Below are 23,094 nucleotides of genomic sequence, written 5' to 3'. Positions count from 1 at the left end.
AAAAGTAGAGGGATGATCCGCCTGGGTTTTCTTCATCCTTATGAGTGATCGTCAAAGATGCGTCCACCGTCAATACCATAAGTAGCTCACCACCAACGATAAAAATATCCTGTACAAGACTTCCCCTCTCTCCTCTCCCCCAGTCTGTCCCATCACGACGGTAGCCGGGAATCGATTTAAGAAACAAAAGTACCGCAAAAAGAAAGTTAGACGAGGAGAGGAGGAAAGTACGAAGACGACGCCATGCCGGCTAACCTATGGGAAAAGACGTACAAAGTGTAGGAGCGCACACAGAGACATCACACGGTATGACCAGCAGAAGGACATCCAGCTGGCATCCCCTGTCTGGACGGCCCCTCCGGTTGACCCAAGTACCAAACCCCAGGGACACATCCCAAAAGCAAATAAAACGCACATTGCAACCGCACCCACGAGCGATCTACCAAAGAACTGTCGGTGGGAGTGTGGGAGTGTGGCCGCACCAACATCATTCACATGATACTTTGTATTTACATATTTACATTGTACAAAGTACCTGGACAGGAGTCGAGCTATTTTCATCGTATTCCAAGCCGGCAGGAGCTGACCTGTCGCTAATTGACCCTTGCTTCGTTCATTTTACTCAAACAAGTAATAGGCCGCGACCTGCGGAGACTTATCAACGGAGAGTATCCGCCGTCACACCGTGCTTCATTATCCCTGAAAGTACAACATATTCTTTTGGTACAATGGCAAAACGACTGGCAAACATCCCTACTCGGGTCCCCCGACTCTAGCCAATGTGGTGGCCGCTTCAGACCAGAGTCAGGGAGGAGAGAAGAAGGCAAAGAAAGGAAGAACAAGGCAAGCAAAAACAGAAATAGGAGCGTGTGAAGACAAAAGAAAAATACAGCCAGTGGGACGCAGGAAGAAGATGGCTGCCCGCACAGTACTGATGCAAAATAATAGACTCCACGTAAGGGTAAAATGGGAGGCAGTTTCGGAAACGTCACGAAATGGGCCAACGAAATCCCAAGAAGGGGCACAGCGTTGCGTTTGGCGTATGGCAAACCAGCGCCCCCTGCAAGAAAGGTGAAGAGTGAAGCAGAAGGGTGCAGAACAATGGGAAAATAAAATGCACAGAAGAGATCCTCAGAAAGTCACGAAAAGAAGAATGCAAAAATCAAGGCTCGCGGTACGCCACTCTCCGCAACTGTATGAATATTTTTGTAGCTGTGTCTTTTTTCCCACCAGCTCCGTGTGATAGATCATATTGAAGAGGTCCCGACCAGGGAGATTCAGAAAAGCTACAGAACCGAAAACGCCACAGAATCCTGGCTGTTGGTATCACTTACTGTCGTTTTTGTTGAAAAAAAAAAGGTTGTATTTTCATCTGCTTTGGGAAAACGAGGCAGAGGTTGCATTGGGAGGCGCGGTTGCATGGAGAACCTCACCACAGTGGAGTACTGGCGAAACCTCTGGTGAAAATGACTGGTTACCAACAGCCAGGGGACCGGGGCGGTTGTGATGGAGGGTGGTGAATGGGAGGGCAGTGTGACTCGGGCCGGGGCTGAGAGACCAGAGGTGGCTGACGGGGAGCGACGAGGAGACATGAAACGAGGAGACGAAAGAGACGACGAGAAAATGGCGAAAAGAGCTGAGCAGAATTTCTAAAAATGGGGGGCTGCAGTGGACAGGGTTGAAGCAAAAAGACAAGGAAAGAAGAATGACAATGAAAAAGAGAACAAAATGACAACATAGTGACGAAACAAAGCGAGAAATACAAAAAATACAAGGTGTGACAGCCATCTGCCAACCAAGCACGGCAGCAGGGAATACATACCTTGCTACCTTGCGCTTGGGACCTATGTCGTACGTCGCAGACAAAGATGCCAGTGACGAGTGTACGATGTACGGTTGCGTGGTACCAATACTGTTGACATCGCCATCTCCGTTGCGTCGGTTCCAAACACTCGGATCACACCACACCGTCCATCGATCGTTGGTTCGAACGCAAGCATCCGTCCCGCCCAAGGTGCCACACCCTCGGCGCATTTTCTTACTCAACTGGGAAGACAAAGTGAATGCTGTTTGGGGACGTACAAACCTGTCGGGGACAACAGACGCGAGACGGCGCAACGACAAAGTACATCGAAGTACGTCGTATGGAAGCGGGCCAGCGTTGCAATGGTATTGGACCTTTCGAGTCGTGTTTGGCTCTGGTTTGAAAAACTGCGTGTACTTCGTAGGAGCGGCCCATCTCAATCCCAAGAGACGGAAAGGGGGTGAAGGGGGGGAGGGGCGGCGAGGGGGTTACGCGGGGGACAGAGTCGTATTTTTGCGTACAACCCTCTATCAGCTGAATACAGGCCAAAATCAATGCCACAGTGACGACTGACGACAGGCGCCCAGTCGCCGATTTACTCGTCCATCCATGCGGATATGGGGGTACGAAGTCCTTCGAGGTGGTGTTTGCGTCCATATGTTCATACTCGGAATTTTGATGATGCCCGGTCTGATCCGTTCATGGTGTAGACTTTGATTTTGATATTCCCGGAAAGTTTTACTCTTTCCGGCGTTTCTTTTGATTGCGCCCTATTGTGTTCATGCTCATTTGCTAGACCATATTCCAATATTGAGCCTCGGCGAGTGGAACAAAATCTCTCACACTCAACTTAACCAAAACAATCTTTCATATGATCCATTCTCTCCTTCTCTCCGCCCTTGGCCAAGACAACGCGGCAAGACACTAAGATGGAGTTATTGGAAATAGCAAGTGAAGAGACGAGACAATGATGTAGAAAAACACCCAAACGTAAAAGAATAGCGGGAACAGGTGGGAAAGGGCACAGCAAGACACAAAAAGGGACTGACAAGCTCAAAAGGCCCCGAGTTTAGACGTGAACTCGGAGATTCGAATGCCGTAAGACTCCGTCACCCTGCCCTCGAAGCGACATGTTTCGTTCAAAAGATGGCTGGGCGATGCATTTCTGGTCTCGCTATTGTATCCAAAACAGGCCAAGTCGAGCATATCGGCCAGCACGTACGAATGGAATGTCAACAAACACCCAGATTGCCGCCGTCTTGGCCATTCACCCACATCGTGCTGTTGATAGGACAGCTACAGGCCTAAAGTCAGCGTTTGTGGACCACAAGGAGAGACGAGGTTCGAAACTAGATCGCCGGTCTGTCTAGATCGTTTGGAGCCGCTCCGGTTTGACTGGATGAATTGTGAATTGGCATGGTTTCCAAATGTCAATGTTTTACACGCTAGAAAAGTTCTGCGCAGGAGCTTCAAGTAATCGTTTAAAAGGTACATATAAACCAAATAAAAAAAATATATAAAAAATGACAGTAGTCAAAAAGAACAACAGGGTGAACCTTGCCTTTGTCGCACAGATTTATCATAGTGCGTATCTTTCTAACCCAGGCTGTTTACCTGGAAGCGACTGCCCGCGTTGATTCGATAAAATCGCGGCACTCTTGGCATGTTCTACGACTAGCGACGGTTGGCGCCCGTGTCTGTTCTCTGATTTGTGCTCTGAATTTTGTATTCACGTATCTTTTTAAGTGAAACAAATTTCTTGCCCTCAATAACAACACTATACCGTTTACTCTGATGTCCCTTTGTTAGAATGTTAGAAAAGAGAAAATGAGTGAGTCTGCGGATCCATGACGATGCCCACTTGGGTTTCTAGGACGAAAAGAGAGTGAGGAGATTGAAGGGCTGAAAGGGAGGAAAGCGACAAAGGAAACGCAGGTGCGGGAGGATATCGAACGCGAAATGTACCTATCAGGAGGGTTCTCAATTTCAATTTTGTGCTTCCGACTTGTCCAGGTAGTATGAGGTTGAGACGTTGGCTTTATTTTTACTTTATTATTATATATATTTGTTCATGTTGTCAGTCCGATCTCCTTCCTGCCTAAAGATCCGCACAGTGCCCGTCTGCTCCTTCCAACACAGGGTTTGGTAGGCGGATCATCGCGCGTCGGCCCGCGATTGTGGTTTCTTTTGCCAATCAGGACGGGCAAAGGAGTGCATTTTGTTCGTTTGTTGCTGTTCGTCTTCTGTATACCCTTCTTTTCGCGTGTCCGACGTCCTTTGTTAACATAAATCGCTAATTTCTTGTTTCTGCTTCTGTTGGCCGTGCACGCTTGTCTCTCTTCTGTTTCGATTTGGTTGGTCTAGACTTTGACAAGCGCCACCAAAAAAGGAAACAAAGCCAAGGAAGGCGGCAAAGTCAGGTGAAGCAAGGTGGTAAATTCAGTCATACGGTCTGAACGATGCATCTGCCACTTGCCGCCACGGAGAATGCACCGCAGCGCAGCCAGAACATTGAATTGCCCCATTTGCTTTCACCGGTGAAAGCAAGAGGCAGAGATGGACTCATTCGGTGCCTGGTGTTTCTTTTTCTGTGCACTCTTTCGCCTTGTCCCCGTCTCTGTCTCATCTCATACCCCTTTTGCATTCGCCCGCATAGGCGAGGAAATGTATTGTAAGTCATCGAAGTAGAAAAACACAGACAGGTTGACCAGCAACAGATAACTACGAAGCCGATGGCACGACGAACCCAAACACTGACATGCTGCAGCGTTGCAGCCACTCCTGAATCCAATGCATGCATGTCCCTGTACAGAGTCGCGGCTCTTAATATCTCGGATGCGCCTCAGATGGCGTTTAGATGAGACCTAAGGGGGCAGTTAATCGGTAGTGCCTGTGTATGTCTAACGATGCACTCCATATATATGGCTTGGCTGGCCACTTGATCTAGATGTTCGACTCTGAGCACTCCCTTTCTTCAGATTTCACATGTAGCGGCCTCCCATCGCTTTCAATAGCATTTCGTATTTTCGGTGGCTTTTGAGTACTTTTCAGCCGCTGTCAGAAGCTTCCGCTTGCCCCTAGCTCCAAATGGAAACCGACCACATAAGGACTGGCGTGGCGGCTCGCCAAGCCTTTCCCCGGCAAAAGATGCTCCCTGTTGATGGGGGAGGGGGTGCGAGGTCTTTGTTTACGTATTGTTTTCAGAAAAGGAATCCTTCAGTGTCGTTTATCTAGGTGTGCCATCCGAAAACAGAAGTGCTGTGTCGTGGAGGATGACTTGAGAAACACGGAACTTGAGCGATCCGAGACGTCCATCCCTTCGTGCCTTAGGTGATGTTGTGAATTGAGTTGGCTGTCTTTCACGTTACGGTGCATGGCTTGTTCAACTGTGCTAGGTCGTCGTCGTTTCACTGAAAAGAGAATGGATCCAGGCCGGCCAGGGAGGGCTGGCGGCACTTGGGGCTGCATAGGCTGTGATGGACGTCCTATGTAGGGAGAATGAGAAAGAATCCCCTTTTCGGCTGCAATAAGAACCATGATGTTGACTGCGTCTCCCTCAGTGACATATAAGCGTAACGCTCGAAATAGGGCGACTGTGCAATTCAGAGTGCCAAGCTCTGCTACATGATTTTTTGAGCTGCATCCCGAGACAATGGGCAAGATATGCCTAAATACGGCCAAAATTCGGTTGCTCCCAATCTGGAGAGAATAATAAGACGAGAACAGGACCGTGACGTGGTTCTTCCGGAAGCCGTCGTATGGGCACGTTGATTTCACAATGCGATTGTCTAAAGAATTGAAATACTAGACATGGTAATTCCATATGGCACCTTCAGTTCGGATTGTATTTCCATCAAACTTAAAGACCATTTCTTTTGGTGACAAGTATAAGGGAGCCATAATAAAGCCGTCGCGGTGGAAACCTTTCATACTGGTATTACACTTGTGTTTTCTGCAATCACATCTACAACGATGGGCTGTCGTTAACGAACTGCAACTGACTTTTGTTTCTCTCGTTGTATTGTGTAACATACGCCTAGTTTCTTTTTCTATTCACGTATTCTCTCGCATCTGAAAACATATCTTATTTATGTCTCAGGGAAGAGAAATGCTAGTCTACCTGCCTTTTCACCATATCCAAGGGCCATTCCTGGTGGTGTTTAGCTCCTTGGCCATCCCGTGCTCAAAATAGTATGGGGTATGTAGGGCCTGTGTCTCTCCCACGCCGGCGTGCCTCCTTTTGAGCCTGCCTTACGATGCTGCTGCATACAGAGTTTCCATGTCGTAGGATGCACCCCCTCTATTTCCTTTTGCCAATGCTAGTTTCTGAACCTTGACGTACTTCTTGGACCAAGAATAGCCTGGAACGGTCTTGAAAGGTGCAAACTGCCAAAAAGTAAACAAAGGGAGGCATATTGATTGTCCATTGTGCTAGCCGCTCAACTCGTCTTCGTAGTTATTCAGGGATTGGCATGGCTCGGTTTTGTGTTCAACGGAAGGCATGCTTCGCGAGAGACAAGTCGACTCCTTCCCTATCTTGGATGGCGTGGGCCTGGTCAACTGCGTATTGCCCTGCACAGCAGAGACAGGCCACTCGAGACACCGCCCGATGGAGACAATTAAGATGAGAATAAAAGGCAATCATTGCCAGAAAGAGCCATGAGAAGACGACGTTCAAACAATTGCATGGTAAAGGAAGTTGATGGCAGTAAGAACACAATGCGAACGACGGAGGCGGACTATTGCGGATAGACCGAAAGGGGGCACGGCTCCGGGAGGCACTCGCTCTATTGGGGTACAGTCACCGGCGATCGTCGACCAAGATCGCCCTACATTTCTAAGGATCCATCAACGTCAAGGTCGCCCTCCCTTGGATTGTCGACTAGGATCTTGTCGGGGCCGACTAAAGAGAGGAAACATTCTGTTCATTCCCCAGAGTAGACTTGATGGAACAAGGGGCAGTAATGTCCCTGAGAAAGGCAAGGGAGGAGACTGGAAGATCTAAGAAAGCCGACCAGAGAGACTGTGACGACGAATACGATTGTTCTTTTAGTGCTGACCCAGTTGCTGTTACACAACGTTTTGCCCATGTGCTCATTCTGGCGTCTTTGGAAGTGTGGTTCTTTGCTTCGAAGATCGGGCTCCATGGAGTAATAATGGATGCGCTTAGGTGAGTAGTAAAGCCATGAAAAGTCGGGGCATCTACACAAACGGATGCAGCTTATTGTCTGGAAGTAGAGGGACATGGGTGTTCCATATTGCTAGCATTATTCACCGGCGACGTTTGAGGACAGATTGGGCTGCGATGTCGTGCACGAAAAGGGTCACTAGGCCGCCCTGAGGTAACTGCATCGCCCGTGTATGATGCGAATATCAGTAAAATATTCCACAGACCGTCTTGAACGCGTGACGCTCAACTAAGAGCAGTGGATATGAATTGTCAGAAGCTTCAAATGAGTGTGAGAAGCACAAAATTGAAACGAACACATACATGTCCGCGTCGTACCTCATCGTATCCCATCTGTGACGCTGGTGGCATTCGCTCTGGAGCAACTTGCAAATGCCGTGTGAATAAGTGCATCTACAGCCACTTTCTGATGCTGGAGCCCTCAGATAAAGTACCGTCACGGTTTCTCTACACCGCCGTTCTCAACCACTGGCACTTTCTGCTTGACATTGCAAGGCCAACGTGAGGTGGGAATACTTTTAAACTTCTAAATGCTGGACCAAGAGGTCAAAGTCTATATCAAAACTGTTTTTACAAGGAAATGCATCAAGCTAGGGCTTTCCCAAGCCCAACCGCGCTCCTCGGCCCTATGCCATCCACCGCGGCAGGTAGTACTTGACATTCTCGTAGACCAAGAACGTCACCCACGTCGCCGGCATCACGCGCACAACGCTCGGGACCAGACCCCGGTAGAACCCGCGGGCGCCGTCCTCGCGCCAAATCTGCCGCGACACGCCGACAATGCCGCGCCCAAAGCGCGCTTCGGCGTTGTAGTTTTGCAGCCGGCTGCGCACCACCTGGTACGGGTACGTCACGGCGCCGGCCACGAGCTTGGCCAGGGACGACACGACGAGGGTGGACTCGTTGCTGGCCTTGACGGCGGACGGCCCGTCTTTTGGGGCGCCATCACGCACGAACCGCTTCAGCGGCTCGTAGACGGCAAACTGCACGGCGCCGTGGGAGACGCCAATCAGGCTGACGCCCAGCCCGCGGTAAAACCCGCGCCAGCCCTCGTGCGCCAGGACCCGCCGCGCACCCACCCACATGCTCGGGTAGGCGCCGGCGGCGTGGCGGTCGGATGAGAGCATGCGTGTCTTGAGCACCCACAGCGGGTTGGTCAGGATCTGGACGCCGGCGCCCGCGAGGCCCGAGGCCACAAAGTAGTGCGGCGCGCGCAAGTCGTGGCCGGGCGCGACGGCGGTGGCCCGAAGCAGCGTCTCCATCCTCGACTTGAAAAAGAAAAAGGCCGCCCAGCTGGCGCCGTTGCCGAGCAGGTTGGGCGCCAGGCCGCGGTAGAGCGCGGCGAGCGGGTGCGGCGCGTCGAGCAGGCTGCGCACGACGGAGGCCGTCGATGGGCGTACCGCAGCGGTGCCGTGTGCATCCGTTTTGCTGTAAACTGGGAGGGGAAGGAAAGGGAGTTCTGTGTTAGTCTTTCGTCAAGACTCCAACGGCATCGTTCGGCTCCGGCCTTGACAACTCACTCTGCATTCGTGTCTTGACAATGTCCAGCGGGTGCACGACCAGCGTCGCCGTAGATCCGGCCGTCAGGCCAGCCACCGCCTCGACAAAAGCCGGCGACGGGCCCGACGATGGACCGGCAGCACCGGCATGACGTGCGTCGCTGGCAGAGGTCATAAGTTGGGTCGGAATTGTGGCGGGACCGTGCTCATGTCTGCCGGTCGAAAAGGTCGGGATAAATAAGATTATTAAGACATGGATTGGGGAAGCTTCCAAAAACTAGAAATGTCGTGGAGCCAAATTCAACGAAAACGGGCCCCACTGCCAAACTATGACGCACTTTGACCGTCGATATGTGGATGACTAATCAGAACACACACACACATCTCAACGACAGAATAACAAACTTCAACAACAAACTGCAACAAAACACAAACACGGGCTTGGATCTATTGAGTGGTATATTCCTTTTCCATCGTTTCGCAAACTAGTGTACAGATGTCGGTTCCCTCCTGGAAACCAGGCATCAAAGAAGCCTTTCGCACATCGTCAAAAACGTCCGTCGACGAAAGAGCATGTCCAGTTTTCTCGTCTCAGTTTTTGGTTCATAAACATTGTGTGTTTGCTCGTCCATGCATCGCTCTGGATTTAGGTGCTGTGTCTTGCACGCATGCCATTGACAAGAACCCGTGGCCCATTGCCGGCTCGCACAGGGTCTCGAGACATGTCCAGGAGCTTGCCTTGACGCCGTTGGCCGTATCGTCGTCGCCAAGTGAACTTTACGAGAGGGGAGACAGGAGGCTATGACGCGGGGTGTTTGTTAGCAAGTAGGAGTCGTCTCCGAAAATACAAAATCCATGGTCGACGTACCGGATTATGGCTGGCCGGGGCTCGCTGCGGGTATAGCCTGCGTAGAAGTTAGAAAATGCTCGCTCGGGTTGCAATAGCACCAGTCCTGCTTGTTGCTTGTCGTTGGTCGTCGCCCATCCCATACGATACGGTCACATACCAAGGTAGAGAACCAGGGGCAGGTAGCCACTACAGCAAAACATTAGCCATGGTCAAAACCAACGCTGCGATGCAAGCAAGGGAGCACATACTAGTGGAGGGCCACGCGGGAGATGTCAATGATGCGGCTGATCCGCTCCTACATGTGTCGTTCTGTTAGAGCATGTCTCTTTGCCCAAGCCCATCATCTAGACCGGGGTAGAATGTCGTCGATCCCGCCATGTCGTCGTGTTGTCGTACCTTGGACTCTTCTGAAAGGGAAAACATGGTTACTGTGAGCTGGGTTGACAAGGCTGTATGAGCGGTTAGTCGCTTGCTGAAAGTAGACGTCGAAGCATCCGTTGACTGATGGGGTTTGTCGACGTACGGAATGGAGCTGTCGTGGCACAAGTCGTGGCACAAGTCGTGATGTGTTGCCGGGTTCGGTTTGCTGCGGTTGACTGCTTTGGCGATTCTGCGCCGAAGAAATTTTGTCGGGTAGTCGCTGGCGCGTGGCGTGGAGGTGCTAGGATGTGGCGCTTGGTGGGTGCTGGAGACCCGGCTGAACCGCCTGTCGCTGCTATGTCCACCCCATCAGCAGCTATTGTTTAGCGCGGAAAATTCGTTAGTCCGGCTACCGGGCTCCGTGCTCCTAGCCTTGCCAATCGCTCCAAGCTTTGGCCTGCGTTCTACGCAAAGCTCTGTGTCGTTGGCCAGAGGTCTCCAAAATGCGCCGGACAGGCACACCTCACACCTCTTGTAACGAATGTTCTGCCCCCCGCCATTTCAGACCTTCGTATCCGCCACGCCGACTCTTCCATCCTCTCGAACGGCCCATCTACGGCAGCATTAGTGACATACCATCTTTTCAACGACCCGTTTCCAGCCTAGAATCGCGAGCAGCGTGAACTGTCGACCTCGCAATATCCCTCCACCTGCTCTCGCTCACGATGGCGGGCCGTCACTGGGAGCAGAACAAGGAGGCCACCGTCTACGTCGGCAACCTCGACGAGCGCTTCGTCGAGCCCCTCATGTGGGAGATCATGACGCAAATGGGCCCTGTTGTTAACGTCCACATGCCCATGGACCGCGTCTCTCGCCACCACCAGGGCTTTGGCTTCGTCGAGTTCGACACCCCCGAGTCCGCCGACTATGCCTCCCGCTGCCTCAACGGCATCCGCCTGTTCGGCAAGCCCGTCCGCGTCAACAAGGCCTCGGCCGACCGCCAGCGCGCCACCGACATTGGCGCCGAGCTGTTTGTCAACAACCTGGATCCCCAGGTCGACGAAAAGGTCCTGTACGATACGTTTGCCCAGTTCGGCCGCCTCGTGGCTGCGCCCAACGTCATCCGCGACCAGAACAACCTGTCCAAGGGCTACGGCTTTGTCAACTTTGACAGCTTCGAGGCCTCGGACGCCGCCCGCGCCGCCATGCACGGCCAGTACCTGCTGAGCAAGCAGATTTCCGTCGAGTACGCCTACAAGAAGGACGGCAAGGGCGAGCGCCACGGCGACGAGGCCGAGCGCAAGCTGGCCGCCGAGGGCAAGAAGCACAACGTCGTGCCCGAGATCCAGCCGCTGCCGCCCGCCTTTTTGATGAACCGCCCGGCCTCGGGCGCCAATGCAACAAATGGTGCTGCACCAGGAGCAGCAGCAGGAGGAGGACCTACCGCGTCCGCCGCGACCAGTGCCAACGCCACGCCCTTGCCCATCAACAGCCACAACAACCCGAATCGCGTCAACGGCGGTGCGCCGCCACCACCACCACCACCACAACAGCAGCAGCAGCAGGTGAACGGTGGCGGCAACTATCCGTCAAGGGGACCGGGAGGAGGTGGCTACCTGCCATACCTGGGGCAACAGCAACAGCAACAACCGCAGCAACAGCAACAGCAATACCCACGGCAACAGTATGGCGGCCAGGGAGGCGGTGGCTACGGCGGTCGCGGTGGTCCTCTGCCACAACACTTTGGTGGAGTTGGAGGCGGCGGTGGTGGTCGCGGTGGTCCGGGTCTGCCCGTGGCGCCCAACGGCCTCCCTGCGCGGCCGCCACCGGGTGGTGTCGGTGGTGGTGGCCCTCCTGCCGGAGGCCCGGGTGGCTACCGCAATATGCCGCCACCCGGATTCTCCACGGGCGCAAACAATGTGCCCGTCGTACCACCGCCGGGCCAGCTAGGCTTCCCACCAGCAGGCAACGGAATGCCGCCACCCCCTCCAGGGTATGCACGGAGGTAGAAAAGTGTGGATATAGGCTGGAGGATTTTTTATGTACTTTTTGGCATGGCGTTTACGATATTGTTTGAAAAGTTTGTATCTTGTGGAATAATAAAATACCATGGGTGGTGTTTTTTTAAGTTCGAATTGTTTTATTTTCGTTGTATTTAGTTTATTGTAAACGAGGACCAGTATATTGGAACTTGTTTATGCGAAACAATAATGCAGGCAATTGGTAGTACAGAATGACGTTTGCTTTTTATTGGAAAATGAAAATGACTATTACGAGCTCTTATATATCCGGCAAATATCAAGGACCAAGAGATCCAGGAGGGTATACAGAAAACGAGAATAAAAAGTAAACGACCAGTAAAACCATACATCAGGAAAGAAACGAAGCAGACGCTAGGAGAGAAAAGCAAAAGGCAAAGTAGTACGTACCTAAGCCGGCCGAAAGTGTCAGAATGGACATAAAAGATTTATATAATCCGCCACAGGGAAACGACAAGACGATGAAACGACAAAAACGAAACGACAAAAGAGTACAAAAGGGGTAATATTCGAAAACGACAGTTTGAGAAGAGAACAACTTGGCAAAAGTAGACGCACGACCCGTACAGAACAAAAAACAAGCCGCAGACGACGCAATAAAAACAGAGACTCGAGAAAACAAAGGCCGCATGAAATACAGGAAAGAATGGCTCGTAAAGGACGTTATATCATGAACAGATATGGGATATGGAAGGATATTGGACAAATTCTGTAAATGCAACCTTTTGTCTTGGTTACAGGCTTCGGAGGGCTCCAAGAAGGACGTGGAACATGTTTAACCGTTCCTTTCGTTCCGACAAGCCCCGCGCCAGACGCGGCCTCTGCCACCTTGATAAAGAGATATGGGAGTACGATTAGAAGCCCAGAGGCGAGAGCGGCTTGATAGGCGAAAGGGGTCGTAGATCACCAGACTGTGTTGGTGGAGTGGTCACCCGCTGGCTCTCAATCGTGAGGGTCGTCGACAGCGTTTCGTTCGACGCTACACTGCCTGTCTCGGCCGTCGCCGTTTTTTTCTTGGAGCGGGGCTTGTCTGCGCTGTGGTTGTTGTTGCTGTTGCCGTTGCTGTTGCCATTACCATACTGGGCACCGCTGTCCGAAGACGACACCTGACGGTCTAAGCCGCCTCGGTCAGGCGCCCGGTCATCGCCACCCGCGACAACAGCTGGTGGTGGCCGCTGGACATTGTCAATCTCAACGTCCAACGTGTTCTCCTCGTCGTCATGGCTCACGGTGCCGATACCCCGCGGAGGCGGCATGTCAAAGAGCCGATACTCTTCTTCAATGTACTGGGGTTCGTTGATACAGCCCTTCCAGCAGTCGCGCCAGTCGCACACCAGGAACTTGAACGAGAAGGCATCAATCTTCATGCACGGCTGGAAGCAAATACACAGATTTCGGAAGTCCATCTTGTTGCGGTCGGAGTGGGCCAGTAGCAGACTCAGATGACAAGTAATGGCGAACAGCAGGTAGTAGTTGAAGGGTGGCAGGTTCGAGAGCTCGTCGACGAGCATCTGAGGCACGGTTTCGGCGCCTGCGCATTCGCGGGCAATCCGCTCTTGCGCCTCCTTGGGGAACAGCTCATCAGGAAGCTCACGCAACCAGGCTTTGAGCATGGAGCCAATGATATTGATATCGTACAGGTCATCTTGCGTAAAGAGGTCGACGTCGTACTCTGTTCCGTAGGTTAGCATGCCGTCACATTGATGTAAATAAATTTTTTTGTTTCACCAAACTGTGCAGAGAGAAACGCCAGCAACGTACCTTCATCGAACTTTCGCTGCCACTTCTTGATCTGGGGACCACTGCCGGGCACTCGGTACAGACCCTCCACGTCCGTGCCCTTGTAGTTCAGGTAGTCGATGGCGCGCCATGGGAAGGCAGGCATCCAGAACTCGGTTCTATCGCGCGAATCCTCCAGGCGCTTGGAAATCCGAGTCAAGCGAGTCTGCTCTCGCAGAGGCTGGTTGATGACCTTGAGCACATAGTGCTCGTCGTCGACAACGGGCGGTTCTGGTGCTCCTCCACTGCGTCCGTTCTTGCCGAACAGGCCCTTGCTGATCATGTCTGCTGCGCTTCTCGACGAATTCTTAAGGCCGTTGAAAAAGGTGTAGCCGCCATTGTCGCGAAGAGAGGAGGGTTGCGCCCGAGAGTGATCGCCGCGGTCGCCACGGTGGCCATGGTGGTTGTCCCGGTTGTTGGGCACGTCGCGACCCAGCGCCCGATCGGCCGAGTGGTTCCGATGCGAGGAAGACATCATTTCGCGGAAGCTGCGATCGTGCTGGGCGGGAGGCGCCGTCTTGAGGGAAGGAGTAGGTTGGTGTGCGCGCTCGGGCTGGTCGACCACTCTCATTTGAGCGGCGGTTCCTGGGTCCCGTTGGAAACCCGGACTGTTGGCACTGGAGGCCGTGGTATTGCTCGTGTTGCTGTTAAGAGGATGCGGAGTGTTGTTGTCGTCGTGGATTGATCTGGTCCGGCCAAGGCGATTGAAGACTTTCTGTTTGCCTTTCTTTCCTGTGGGTGTACTGGAGGAAGAAGTGTCGACTTCGGTTGCCGACGAGACAAGCGACGCCTCGGAGCGTGTCGGACCACTGGATGTGGTCGCTCTCAGTTGCGCGTTGTGATCTGCGTAAGAGGACTCTGTTTAGCCACAAAGAAGAATGCGCGAGGAATCGTTCAAACGAAGGCAATTGATAGGGAGAGGTTAAGAAAGTACGAAAGGTCGACAGTAGGTAGCAAGGGAGGAAGAATGGTGGCGGCAGGGAGTGGCCCAAATCAGCACAAGGCTCTTAGCCGTTTAGTAAGGGGTATTTTGGCCGCGGGCTGTCCCCAGGCCAAGGCGGTTTGCACTGCCGCTCTGGTTGATTCGTCCTTGCGACGTACTGTGCTGGCCGTCTTACGACGACCAACGTACGGTTTTCTGTCTTATGGATTGTGCATTTTGCCACCCTCCCCAGTCTCGTTCTTCCTGTTCCTGTCGATCCTCTGTACAGAAAGGCAGAGGGGAGGCTATTCATAAAAGAGGTGCTGATCGTACACGAAACGAAGCCGTTTCTGTGTCATACGATGATGTGTATAAAACAAATAAAAACAATCCTTACCTGATCGATTGAACGTTTGTTTCGAGCTCGGGGACCCGTAACCTCGTGATGCAATCTCGCTGCGTTGGTCGGCAAACTGCTGGGAGGTGGTGGAGTTGACCGGAGCTGTGCTGCTGGATGCGAGTCTTTCAGACGATTTGGCAGCGGTTGACGACTTGCCAAAGTGGAAGAAGAAGTTGGAGGACTTGGATGCTTTGTCGTCGTTTTGTCTGTGGCGGCCGTGGCTCTTGTTGTGAGGCTGCTGCTGCTGCTGCTGCTGCTGTTGTTGCGACCCGTACGGCTGCTGTTGCTGGTACGTGAGCTGGCCCTGTTGCGGGAGCTGTTGCGCTTGTGTGTAGCCAAAGCCTGTCGCGCTGGCTGGGTTGGAAAGCGGAGGATAGCCGGGGCTGTCGATGTCGTCGAGAGGCTGCTGGACGAGGTCGGCGACGTGGAGAGGCTGTTGGTATTTTTGCTGCGGCTGCGCCTGGGGAACAGAAGGAGGTTGAGATTGGGGTTGAGCAGGCCGAGTGGTGTGGTTCTGTGCCTGGCCTTGGCGGTACGGAGACGAGAGAGGCGGTGGCGATGCGGGCGATCGTGTCGAAGACGTAAACGGGGGTTCGTCTGGGGAGACGATCTTGAGGGTTTCAGGAAGCCTGTGATCGCTTGTTGGGAGCGCCTCCCCCGACAAGGCCAGCGGCTGCGGTGCTGGCTTACGTCCCATCTTGGGGGTCGCCAGCGGCTCGCTGGAGTGACAGTCTCTGATGCCTGGCGTCCCTGTCTGGATAGGGGGGAGGGAAGAGGAGTCGGCTTTGTCTGCTGTCTGCCCCTTTGCCGCCGCTCCTTTTCAGATCGCTCTTGCAGGAAAGTAAAAAAGGCCACGACAAGTGTGTTGCACCTACGTCCCAACGGCGCGCGGGCTTGGGCTTGTTTTGCGCAGGATTATTTGCACAGGTCCAAGTGTTGTGCGGGTGAGGGGAAGAAGAAAATCCGGCCGTAGGAGTGGCTGGCCAGCGAGCGTCTTCGTATACAAAGGAGTGGGAAAGGTGGTCCGGGGGGGCAGAGAATAGGCAGATTACGTCTGCGACAAATGGGATCCAGGACAAGGGCGACAGCGGGGGCTTGGGCGCCAGTTTCCAAAAAGATGTAGACAAGGCGGCTCGAACGCGAACGGGGCGATAAAGTGGGTGCGAAGATACAGAGGTAGGGCGGGATCGGGGGGGGAGTGATCTTGTTTTGAATTTGGAATTTCAAAGGGGGACGAGGATCGAGGGCTGTTGGAGACCCGAAACAGGTGAGGACGAATTGGGAAGGCAGCGAGGGAGGCTGAGGAAAGAGCGACCAAGCGGTAAAGAGGGCGAGAAACAGGACAACAAGAAAACAACACGAAACGATGGCCTTGGATGTGTAGAACAGCGAAGAGGAAACTGGAAAAGCGACGGCGATCTTGTCCCGCCAGGACGAAGTGTGTCGTATGTTTCTACGACATATTTCGTATGGCTGACGGTCATGTTTCCCACTTTCAGGGCCCAGAGTGGTATCATACGGAGCGCTGTTCTAGGAAAAGCGTGGAGAAAAAAAGGGACATGAAACGTGCATCTGCCTTTCCAGGGGCTCTTGTAGTGGGAAGATGCGGAGGAAGGGGCAGGGCACTAACGCGCTGGATGGCTCCTTCTACTCAACGGCTGGGAGGGTCCTGTGTGGCTACGGTTTTGGCAGGAAGCATCATCGTTCCTGCCCACCCCTTTCTTCGTCTTCGCTACTTTGCGTTGGGGCTCGAGGGGGAGAGCGAAAGAAGGGGGGCTACTGTGCAAGAAAGTGAGCTAGCGCGAGCGCTCCTGGTCGTGAACACGGCGGATTTTAGCAGTGCAGGAGCGACGGCCCCACTCGACGTTCTGACGACACGACGGAGTCAGGAATGAGTTGATCGCTTGTGCACGAAGTGTTGGTTGTCGGAACGGGCTTTTGCCGGTGCACGACGCCGAGGGACGGCTTGGCCCTGGCGAAGCTCGCGGTCCAAGTCCTCTCCAGTGGCCGACGGAGGTCTAGACGTTCTGACTGTCTGACTCTCTGCACAAAGGCGTCTCATTGTGGGTTGCAAAATTTCCCGAGAAATTGTATGCGTCTCCGACGAGACGACATGTTGGGATGGCTTGACTGGCAGGAGAAGCGGAGAACGCAGCTGCAAGGTCCTTCTTCGCATCCGCCGTACGCGCACCAGGTCTTGTGAACGAAGCGGGGTCTCCCATCCGTGTAAATGGCGGTCACTCGACGCTGCAGAATGAGGGAGAAGTGAGGTGACAGTGGCCTGACTGGTGCTTTGTGCGCTTGCAGGAAAGGACAGCACGGTCCGTTTTCCTTTTCTTTCCCTGCTTACAATCGTGACCGTCTGATGTCTAAGCTCGATCGTGCCCTCCCATTTGCACTTTCTTTTTGCCCCTTTATTGGCGTTGTTGGAACTGAATCCGCTGGGTCTCATGGGCACGGATATCTAAGGTTCCTGGACTAGTCTTCTTGCAGACAAGCTTGCAAGGCAGGCACTTTATCGTCTTAGGAAAGGCTGGCTTTTCTTCAGTGGCCGCGCATCACCCTCGTCTCGGCTTCGTTTGTACCTTGTATTGTCCTGTCTCTATCTAGCTTAATACTCCGACACTGACCTTCTCTGTATCTTCTCTCTCTCGCAATTGTTGACTCAAGTGGGCGGTTCGCTGTGATCCAACTGCGTCGCCGTTGCATTGCTCTCCCGACAAACCAGTACCTTGCAACACTACCTTGTACGGCAGTAATGAGGCTTGTAATTACACGCTGGAAGAAAGGCGGGGTGCTTTGGTGGGGCTGCAGCAATACCGCCCAGTTGCGATTACCAACGAAACCAGCCTACCACGGCCCTGTATCTGAACGTCGCGAGGCTGTTGGACGGTCATAGTCACACAGGCCGCGGCTGGGTGTAGCCGTAATGTTTGGGCGTCCTCGGACCGGTTCAGTGATCCATTCCGTTCAAGGCCGGTCCGCTTGTTGCCGTCACTTTGAGATGGCCCATACAACTAACCACACCGTGTCTATGACGGACATTTTGCACGTAACGTACAGTATACATAGCGCTTATGCTGCGACCGTGGTGGCCACACGTGACAAATTCCGCTAGTGAGCCATCTCGACATGATAGCTTAGGCATCCAAACGTCAGCCAAAAGCAGCATCCAAGTGTTTGTCTGTACCGACACGGCTCCAACATCCCAGAACTAGAGAGCAGACAAGACCGATCGTACACCCGCGATGCCCGACGAGCAGGACAAGCTTCCCAGTGAGCTCCAGCTAGCCACCGACGCCCACGTCAAGTACATCCAGAGTCTCAACTCACGCCAAGATGAGTACGAGTACTGGCTGACGGAGCATCTGCGTCTTAACGGTCTGTACTGGGGCTTGGCAGCCCTTTTTTTCATGAGGAGACCGGACGCACTCCCTCGCGAAGAGACAATTGCCTTTGTGCTGTCGTGCCAGTGCGAGAACGGTGGCTTCGCGGCAGCGCCGGGCCATGATGCACATATGCTCTATACCGTGAGCGCTGTCCAGATTCTGGCCATGATCAATGCCCTGGACGAGCTTGACAACCGGGGTGGCGGCCGAGAGGCCGTGGCACAGTGTACGTCTATTCGTGACTGCTACTGAGCCCCTAAGCGACTTGTGCTGCTAACCGTCCAATTAGTCATTGCCAACCTCCAGAACCGCTCCACGGGGACATTCCAAGGCGACGAATGGGGCGAAGAGGACACCCGGTTCCTCTATGGTGCCCTGAATGCTCTGTCGCTGCTTGGTCGCCTGTCGCTTGTCGACGTCGACAAGGCTGTTGCATACGTCGCCGCCTGCGCCAACTTTGACGGCGGCTACGGCGTGCGCCCCGGCGCCGAGTCCCACGCCGGCCAGGTCTTTACATGCTTGGCGGCACTGTCTGTCGCCGGCCGCCTCGACCTCGCTGATGCCGACAAGGTCGGCCGTTGGCTGAGCGAGCGTCAAGTTCCCAATGGTGGACTCAACGGACGACCCGAGAAGAAGGAGGACGTCTGCTACAGCTGGTGGGTGCTGAGCAGTCTGGCCCTGGTCAAGCGTCTGCACTGGGTTGATCGCGACGCGCTGATTGCGTTTATTCTGAGCTGCCAAGATCCAGAAAATGGTGGCTTCGCCGACCGCCCGGGCAACATGGTTGATGTGTGGCACACCGTCTATGCATTGGCAGGATTGTGTCTGCTCGACTTTCCGGGGCTGGAACCCGTACACGCAGGATATTGTATGCCCAAGGCGACGATTGCAAATGTTCTTGGAGGCGGTGCCGCACCACCGTTATGATCTGGAAGCGGGGACAAAGACGTCACTTTTTGATTTCATTGCCAGTTTATTCACCGATCCCATTATCTGGCAAAAGTGCTATGGCTCAATCTGTCGTTCAGCCATTTAATTCTCTTGCTCCATTTTCGCATGTCAGGATTACATATGTAGCATTTCTCGGTCGAAGCGTGGCCACCATTTCTGCATCTCATCTACACATTTAGAAGTACTGCCATCCACATCCTATTCAGAACAACCGGTTTCCATTCATATCCTAGTCCAAGTGCGTTATTCAATCTCTAGCTATTTTGCGCCTTTCTCAAATAACGGACAATGGCCAGCCGATGCTGCTTACGTACTCGTTTGCGGCCTCGGTCATTTCTACGGTGCAGTTATGAGCACAATGGCCAGCCCATTTGGGAAGGAAGGCCTCGTTGGTCTCCTTCGCACCTTCCTCACCTCGAAAAAAAGATGGCTGGCCAAAGCACGAGGAAGAGAGGGCCCCCCAACCCCAAAACCTTATGCCCCGCGACATATTTCTGCTCTCGACATTTTCAGTCCTTCCTGCCCTTTTTGAACTATTTTTCATGACACGACAGGCAAGAACGAGCAACCAAACGACGCAACACCAACCCAGCTCGAACGCGCCTTCCTCAGATGATCTGCTCTTGCCGTCTTTCTTTACTTCGGTCAAGATACAGTCGTTCTTTCTTCAAACTCGTGGCGTTGTACGCACAGAACAGGAAATCACGTCCCGTCTCTCCTGAGCTCCTTCTCATTTCGCTCTCTTGCAACCCTATTCTGGGTGCCGTCTGATCGTGTCGTTCCTTCTTGTTTCCGCACTTGCTGTCATCTCTTTTGTTTTCTTACCCCTTTTCTTTCGACCTCGCTGGGGTCGCCAACCCCCTTTTCCGAGCATCTTACTGCCGGTATCCTTCTACCTGCCGTGTTTTCTTCTTTCCCTCGTCTCCCGCTCTCTTCCATCCTTTTCTCTTCCTCGTCACTGTTTACATCGCATCTCCTTCTCCTTTTCTCCTTCTGCCTTTCTCCACCTTTCGTTGAGATCATCTTCTTTCCAGCAGCAAATATGGATTGCTCCTTGCTAGAATTTGATTTTCGGCTACTCGCCATCGAGTCGTCCAGATTCATTCTGAACACAAACGTCAGTCAACATCGAGATTCCTGAAAAACAGCTTGAATATTCAAGTCCACCCTGCTAACCATTTTTTTCATCAGGCTCTTACTTTTGCATCACAAGATACCCTCTCGCTCCTTCCACCTCTCTATAAGTGTGGCACCGTGGAAATAGACAAGACTCCAACAGGACATCAGCAGAGAGGACCTTATGTGACAGGCCCTTTACCAGTTTAATCCACAAAGGACTACCAACTGTCCTTCGTTCTCTACCTTTCCGATCGCCCTCTTGATGTAAGCCGTGCTCTTTTTTTTCCCCTCTTTCCTTGGTTCATCCGCTTGCCCTATCTCGCAACTTGGAATTCCACTCCTCCTTCACAATCATTTTACAAAGAAGCGCACTCCTCTTTCCCATCTTGCATCATTTTATCTCGATGGCAAAGTGTCTCGGCCGCCTACCGGGAAGCATATGCCGTCCAATCTGAAATCAGATTGCAGTCGCAGTTATTTTTTATTTATGACACATCCGGCACCTGCGTATTTTCGTTGCCTGCATCTAATGTCAGTTTTGAAAAAACGCTGGCTGACCTCAGTTTATTCTCAGATCAAAATGGCTTCTGTTAAAAGAATCGAAACTCGCGCTCCGGCTGTGACCCAGGTTACAACTCCATCTGCTGCAGCTTCATCTGTTGCGGCTGCTATACCCTCAGCTGTTGAACCAAAAGTTGACCTTGCAACCAAGGCAGATGCCGCCGCTTCTGCGGACACGGTCACAGTCCCGGTGGATGCCGAGCACTCCATCACACTGCAGTGCACTCTTTGTCCCAAGAATCCGGCCTTCTCGGATGCCTCTCACCTCCTGACTCACATCTCCTCCAAGGCTCACCTCCAACAGCTATTCAACGTGGGGCTCAAAGCAAAGACCGACACCGCTGCGAAAGACAAGCTGGAGAAGTTTGAGAAGTGGTACGCTGACAATGACATTCAGCGTCTCCTGGCCGAGAGAATGTCATCCAAAAGTAAGGGAAAGGCAGCACCTCGCCGCAGTCGGGCAGCAGCTACTCCTGTAAGTTTCTTATGCACCATACTGCGCTGCTTCTTTTACCTCTCTACCACTTCAGATTCAAGTGAGCACGTGCTAATTGGTATTTTATAGAAGGCCAAGCCCCGGTCAGCCAGCGCCATCGAGCATGTCAAAAATGATACAGATGGAGCGTCAGCCCATCGCACTCCTACCCTTCTGCCTCCTCTGGCTCACTGGAACACTGCGCCATCTGGTCGTGACAATGCCTACTCTTCGGGGAGAGACATGCACTACCTGAATGGGACGCTCTACAACACCCCGACCCCGACAATACCACGTTCTGGAAGTCACGCCGGATACGCTGAGGAGAGTGGCATTGCCATGGAGAGCAATCCTGGTAGCCGTGGTGACAATTATAGCGTGGCTCCTCCATCTGAGGCCGACTCGTCTTTTGAGGCCAACAAGCTCAAGGGCATCATTTGGCCTGGTATGGATCTATTTGATTCTGCCACACCGGACCAAAAGAAGAAAAGAAATCAAAGAAAGGACGACAATGCCATTGACGTGCTCAAAACCGCCTCGCTGAATATCACCCCCACTGAGCAGGTCTGGGGTCCTCAACTTGAGATTCGCAAGGAGCGTGACCTTTACGCGAGCCCATCGTCCAATGAAGGCACTCCGCCCAACACACCGCCAACTCGCAAGAGGAAGTCGCGGGCTCGGAACTCTGCCCAGTCGGATTTGACGCCACTCGGCATGATGAAGGTGGAGGACGGACAGGGTGGGCCGCCGTCCAAAAGACGCAACGTGCGTGCGTCTGGTAGCCGGACAACTTCCAAGGCTCGCGCAACACGACCATTGGCCCGGGCCGCTGACAAGGCAAGGGACAAGACGACGGCTGGACCTCGGGAGACATCAGCAGAGATTGAGGAAGCGGTCTATGCCTTGAGTAACCACAACCCCAAGCCGAGAAGTGCCTTTAATGTCTACTATGAACAGAGCCACACTCAAGGTAACTTTGTGCTCGACTATGCGGACGACGGCGACCTGTTCGGATTGGACCTACCTCTTCTTGACCCTGTATTATATACATTACTGACATAGTTGCAGTCGATCCGCAAACGTCTATGTCTGATGCATCTCACGGGAACACGTAAGATAGCCACATTTGTTTGGTTTTTTTTTCTTTTTTTTTTTTTTTTTTTTTTTCCGTTTTTGGTTTTCTTTTCTTTTTGTTCTGGCATGGTTGTTGCTAACCTGACTTGATACAGCTTCGACCCACTGTTGAACAACCGTCCCGCTCTGCAGCAGCTCGATTCGAACCTCTCTATTACTGATGGCTCTCCTTACTTCAAGCATTCGACCTCCTCTAGTCAATTCTTCAACAACGGTAGACAGTCGCCGCACTTGCCTCCATATCAAAGTACTCAGCCGACAGCGTACGGCAATGGCTACCAGGGGATGAGCAACAACACTCTCAGTTCACTCTACACCCAACCCCGGAGCGGTACTAGCAGCTTGTACCCGCCCTTTGACAGCCAGATGTTCAGTGGAAACTCGGGCAGCACGACCGACGGCACCACTGGCACGTTTCATGCTCCTGACAACCGGCGTGTCGGCTATGGGGGATTCAGCATGGAGCCGACTGGCAGCCCTTTCGGGTACACCGACCAGCGGGATGGTAGCCTCCGGAACACCAACTACGCGGACCTTACACTCCCGGGCCCGGACCGCCTATTTGAGCTGTGAGCTGTGGGCCGTGGGCTGTGAGCATTGATCGCCAAGAGGTAGCCTATGTGT

General features: G+C 53.1%; 6 protein-coding genes across 6 annotated transcripts; 3 read left to right on the top strand and 3 right to left on the bottom strand.

The window, feature by feature from the left end:
• Positions 1 to 7,618: 7,618 nt before the first annotated feature.
• On the bottom strand, positions 7,619 to 8,666 carry SPSK_00152 (solute carrier family 25 (mitochondrial folate transporter), member 32; the record flags this gene model as incomplete). The annotated part of the gene is made up of 2 exons (XM_016727132.1): positions 7,619 to 8,427; positions 8,513 to 8,666. The coding sequence occupies 2 exons, from the start codon at positions 8,664 to 8,666 to the stop codon at positions 7,619 to 7,621; spliced, it is 963 nt and encodes a 320-aa protein (XP_016586414.1).
• A 471-nt stretch (positions 8,667 to 9,137) lies between these two features.
• On the bottom strand, positions 9,138 to 9,764 carry SPSK_00178 (uncharacterized protein; the record flags this gene model as incomplete). The annotated part of the gene is made up of 4 exons (XM_016727158.1): positions 9,138 to 9,290; positions 9,360 to 9,396; positions 9,499 to 9,527; positions 9,738 to 9,764. The coding sequence occupies 4 exons, from the start codon at positions 9,762 to 9,764 to the stop codon at positions 9,138 to 9,140; spliced, it is 246 nt and encodes an 81-aa protein (XP_016586413.1).
• Positions 9,765 to 10,426: 662 nt separating this feature from the next.
• SPSK_00137 (splicing factor 3B subunit 4) lies at positions 10,427 to 11,710 on the top strand (the record flags this gene model as incomplete). The annotated part of the gene is made up of 1 exon (XM_016727117.1): positions 10,427 to 11,710. The coding sequence occupies one exon, from the start codon at positions 10,427 to 10,429 to the stop codon at positions 11,708 to 11,710; it is 1,284 nt and encodes a 427-aa protein (XP_016586412.1).
• An 884-nt stretch (positions 11,711 to 12,594) lies between these two features.
• On the bottom strand, positions 12,595 to 15,538 carry SPSK_00080 (RhoGAP group protein; the record flags this gene model as incomplete). Its single annotated transcript, XM_016727060.1, has 3 exons — positions 12,595 to 13,412; positions 13,502 to 14,377; positions 14,839 to 15,538. The coding sequence occupies 3 exons, from the start codon at positions 15,536 to 15,538 to the stop codon at positions 12,595 to 12,597; spliced, it is 2,394 nt and encodes a 797-aa protein (XP_016586411.1).
• A 2,551-nt stretch (positions 15,539 to 18,089) lies between these two features.
• Positions 18,090 to 19,157, top strand: SPSK_00150 (geranylgeranyl transferase type-2 subunit beta; the record flags this gene model as incomplete). The annotated part of the gene is made up of 2 exons (XM_016727130.1): positions 18,090 to 18,456; positions 18,520 to 19,157. The coding sequence occupies 2 exons, from the start codon at positions 18,090 to 18,092 to the stop codon at positions 19,155 to 19,157; spliced, it is 1,005 nt and encodes a 334-aa protein (XP_016586410.1).
• A 1,723-nt stretch (positions 19,158 to 20,880) lies between these two features.
• SPSK_00095 (uncharacterized protein) lies at positions 20,881 to 23,043 on the top strand (the record flags this gene model as incomplete). The annotated part of the gene is made up of 3 exons (XM_016727075.1): positions 20,881 to 21,336; positions 21,427 to 22,343; positions 22,566 to 23,043. The coding sequence occupies 3 exons, from the start codon at positions 20,881 to 20,883 to the stop codon at positions 23,041 to 23,043; spliced, it is 1,851 nt and encodes a 616-aa protein (XP_016586409.1).
• Between the last annotated feature and the right edge of the window lie 51 nt (positions 23,044 to 23,094).

Source organism: Sporothrix schenckii, assembly GCF_000961545.1.
Source record: "Sporothrix schenckii 1099-18 chromosome Unknown Cont46, whole genome shotgun sequence".
Lineage (NCBI taxonomy): Eukaryota > Fungi > Ascomycota > Sordariomycetes > Ophiostomatales > Ophiostomataceae > Sporothrix > Sporothrix schenckii.
This window is presented reverse-complemented; position numbering and strand designations above follow the sequence as displayed.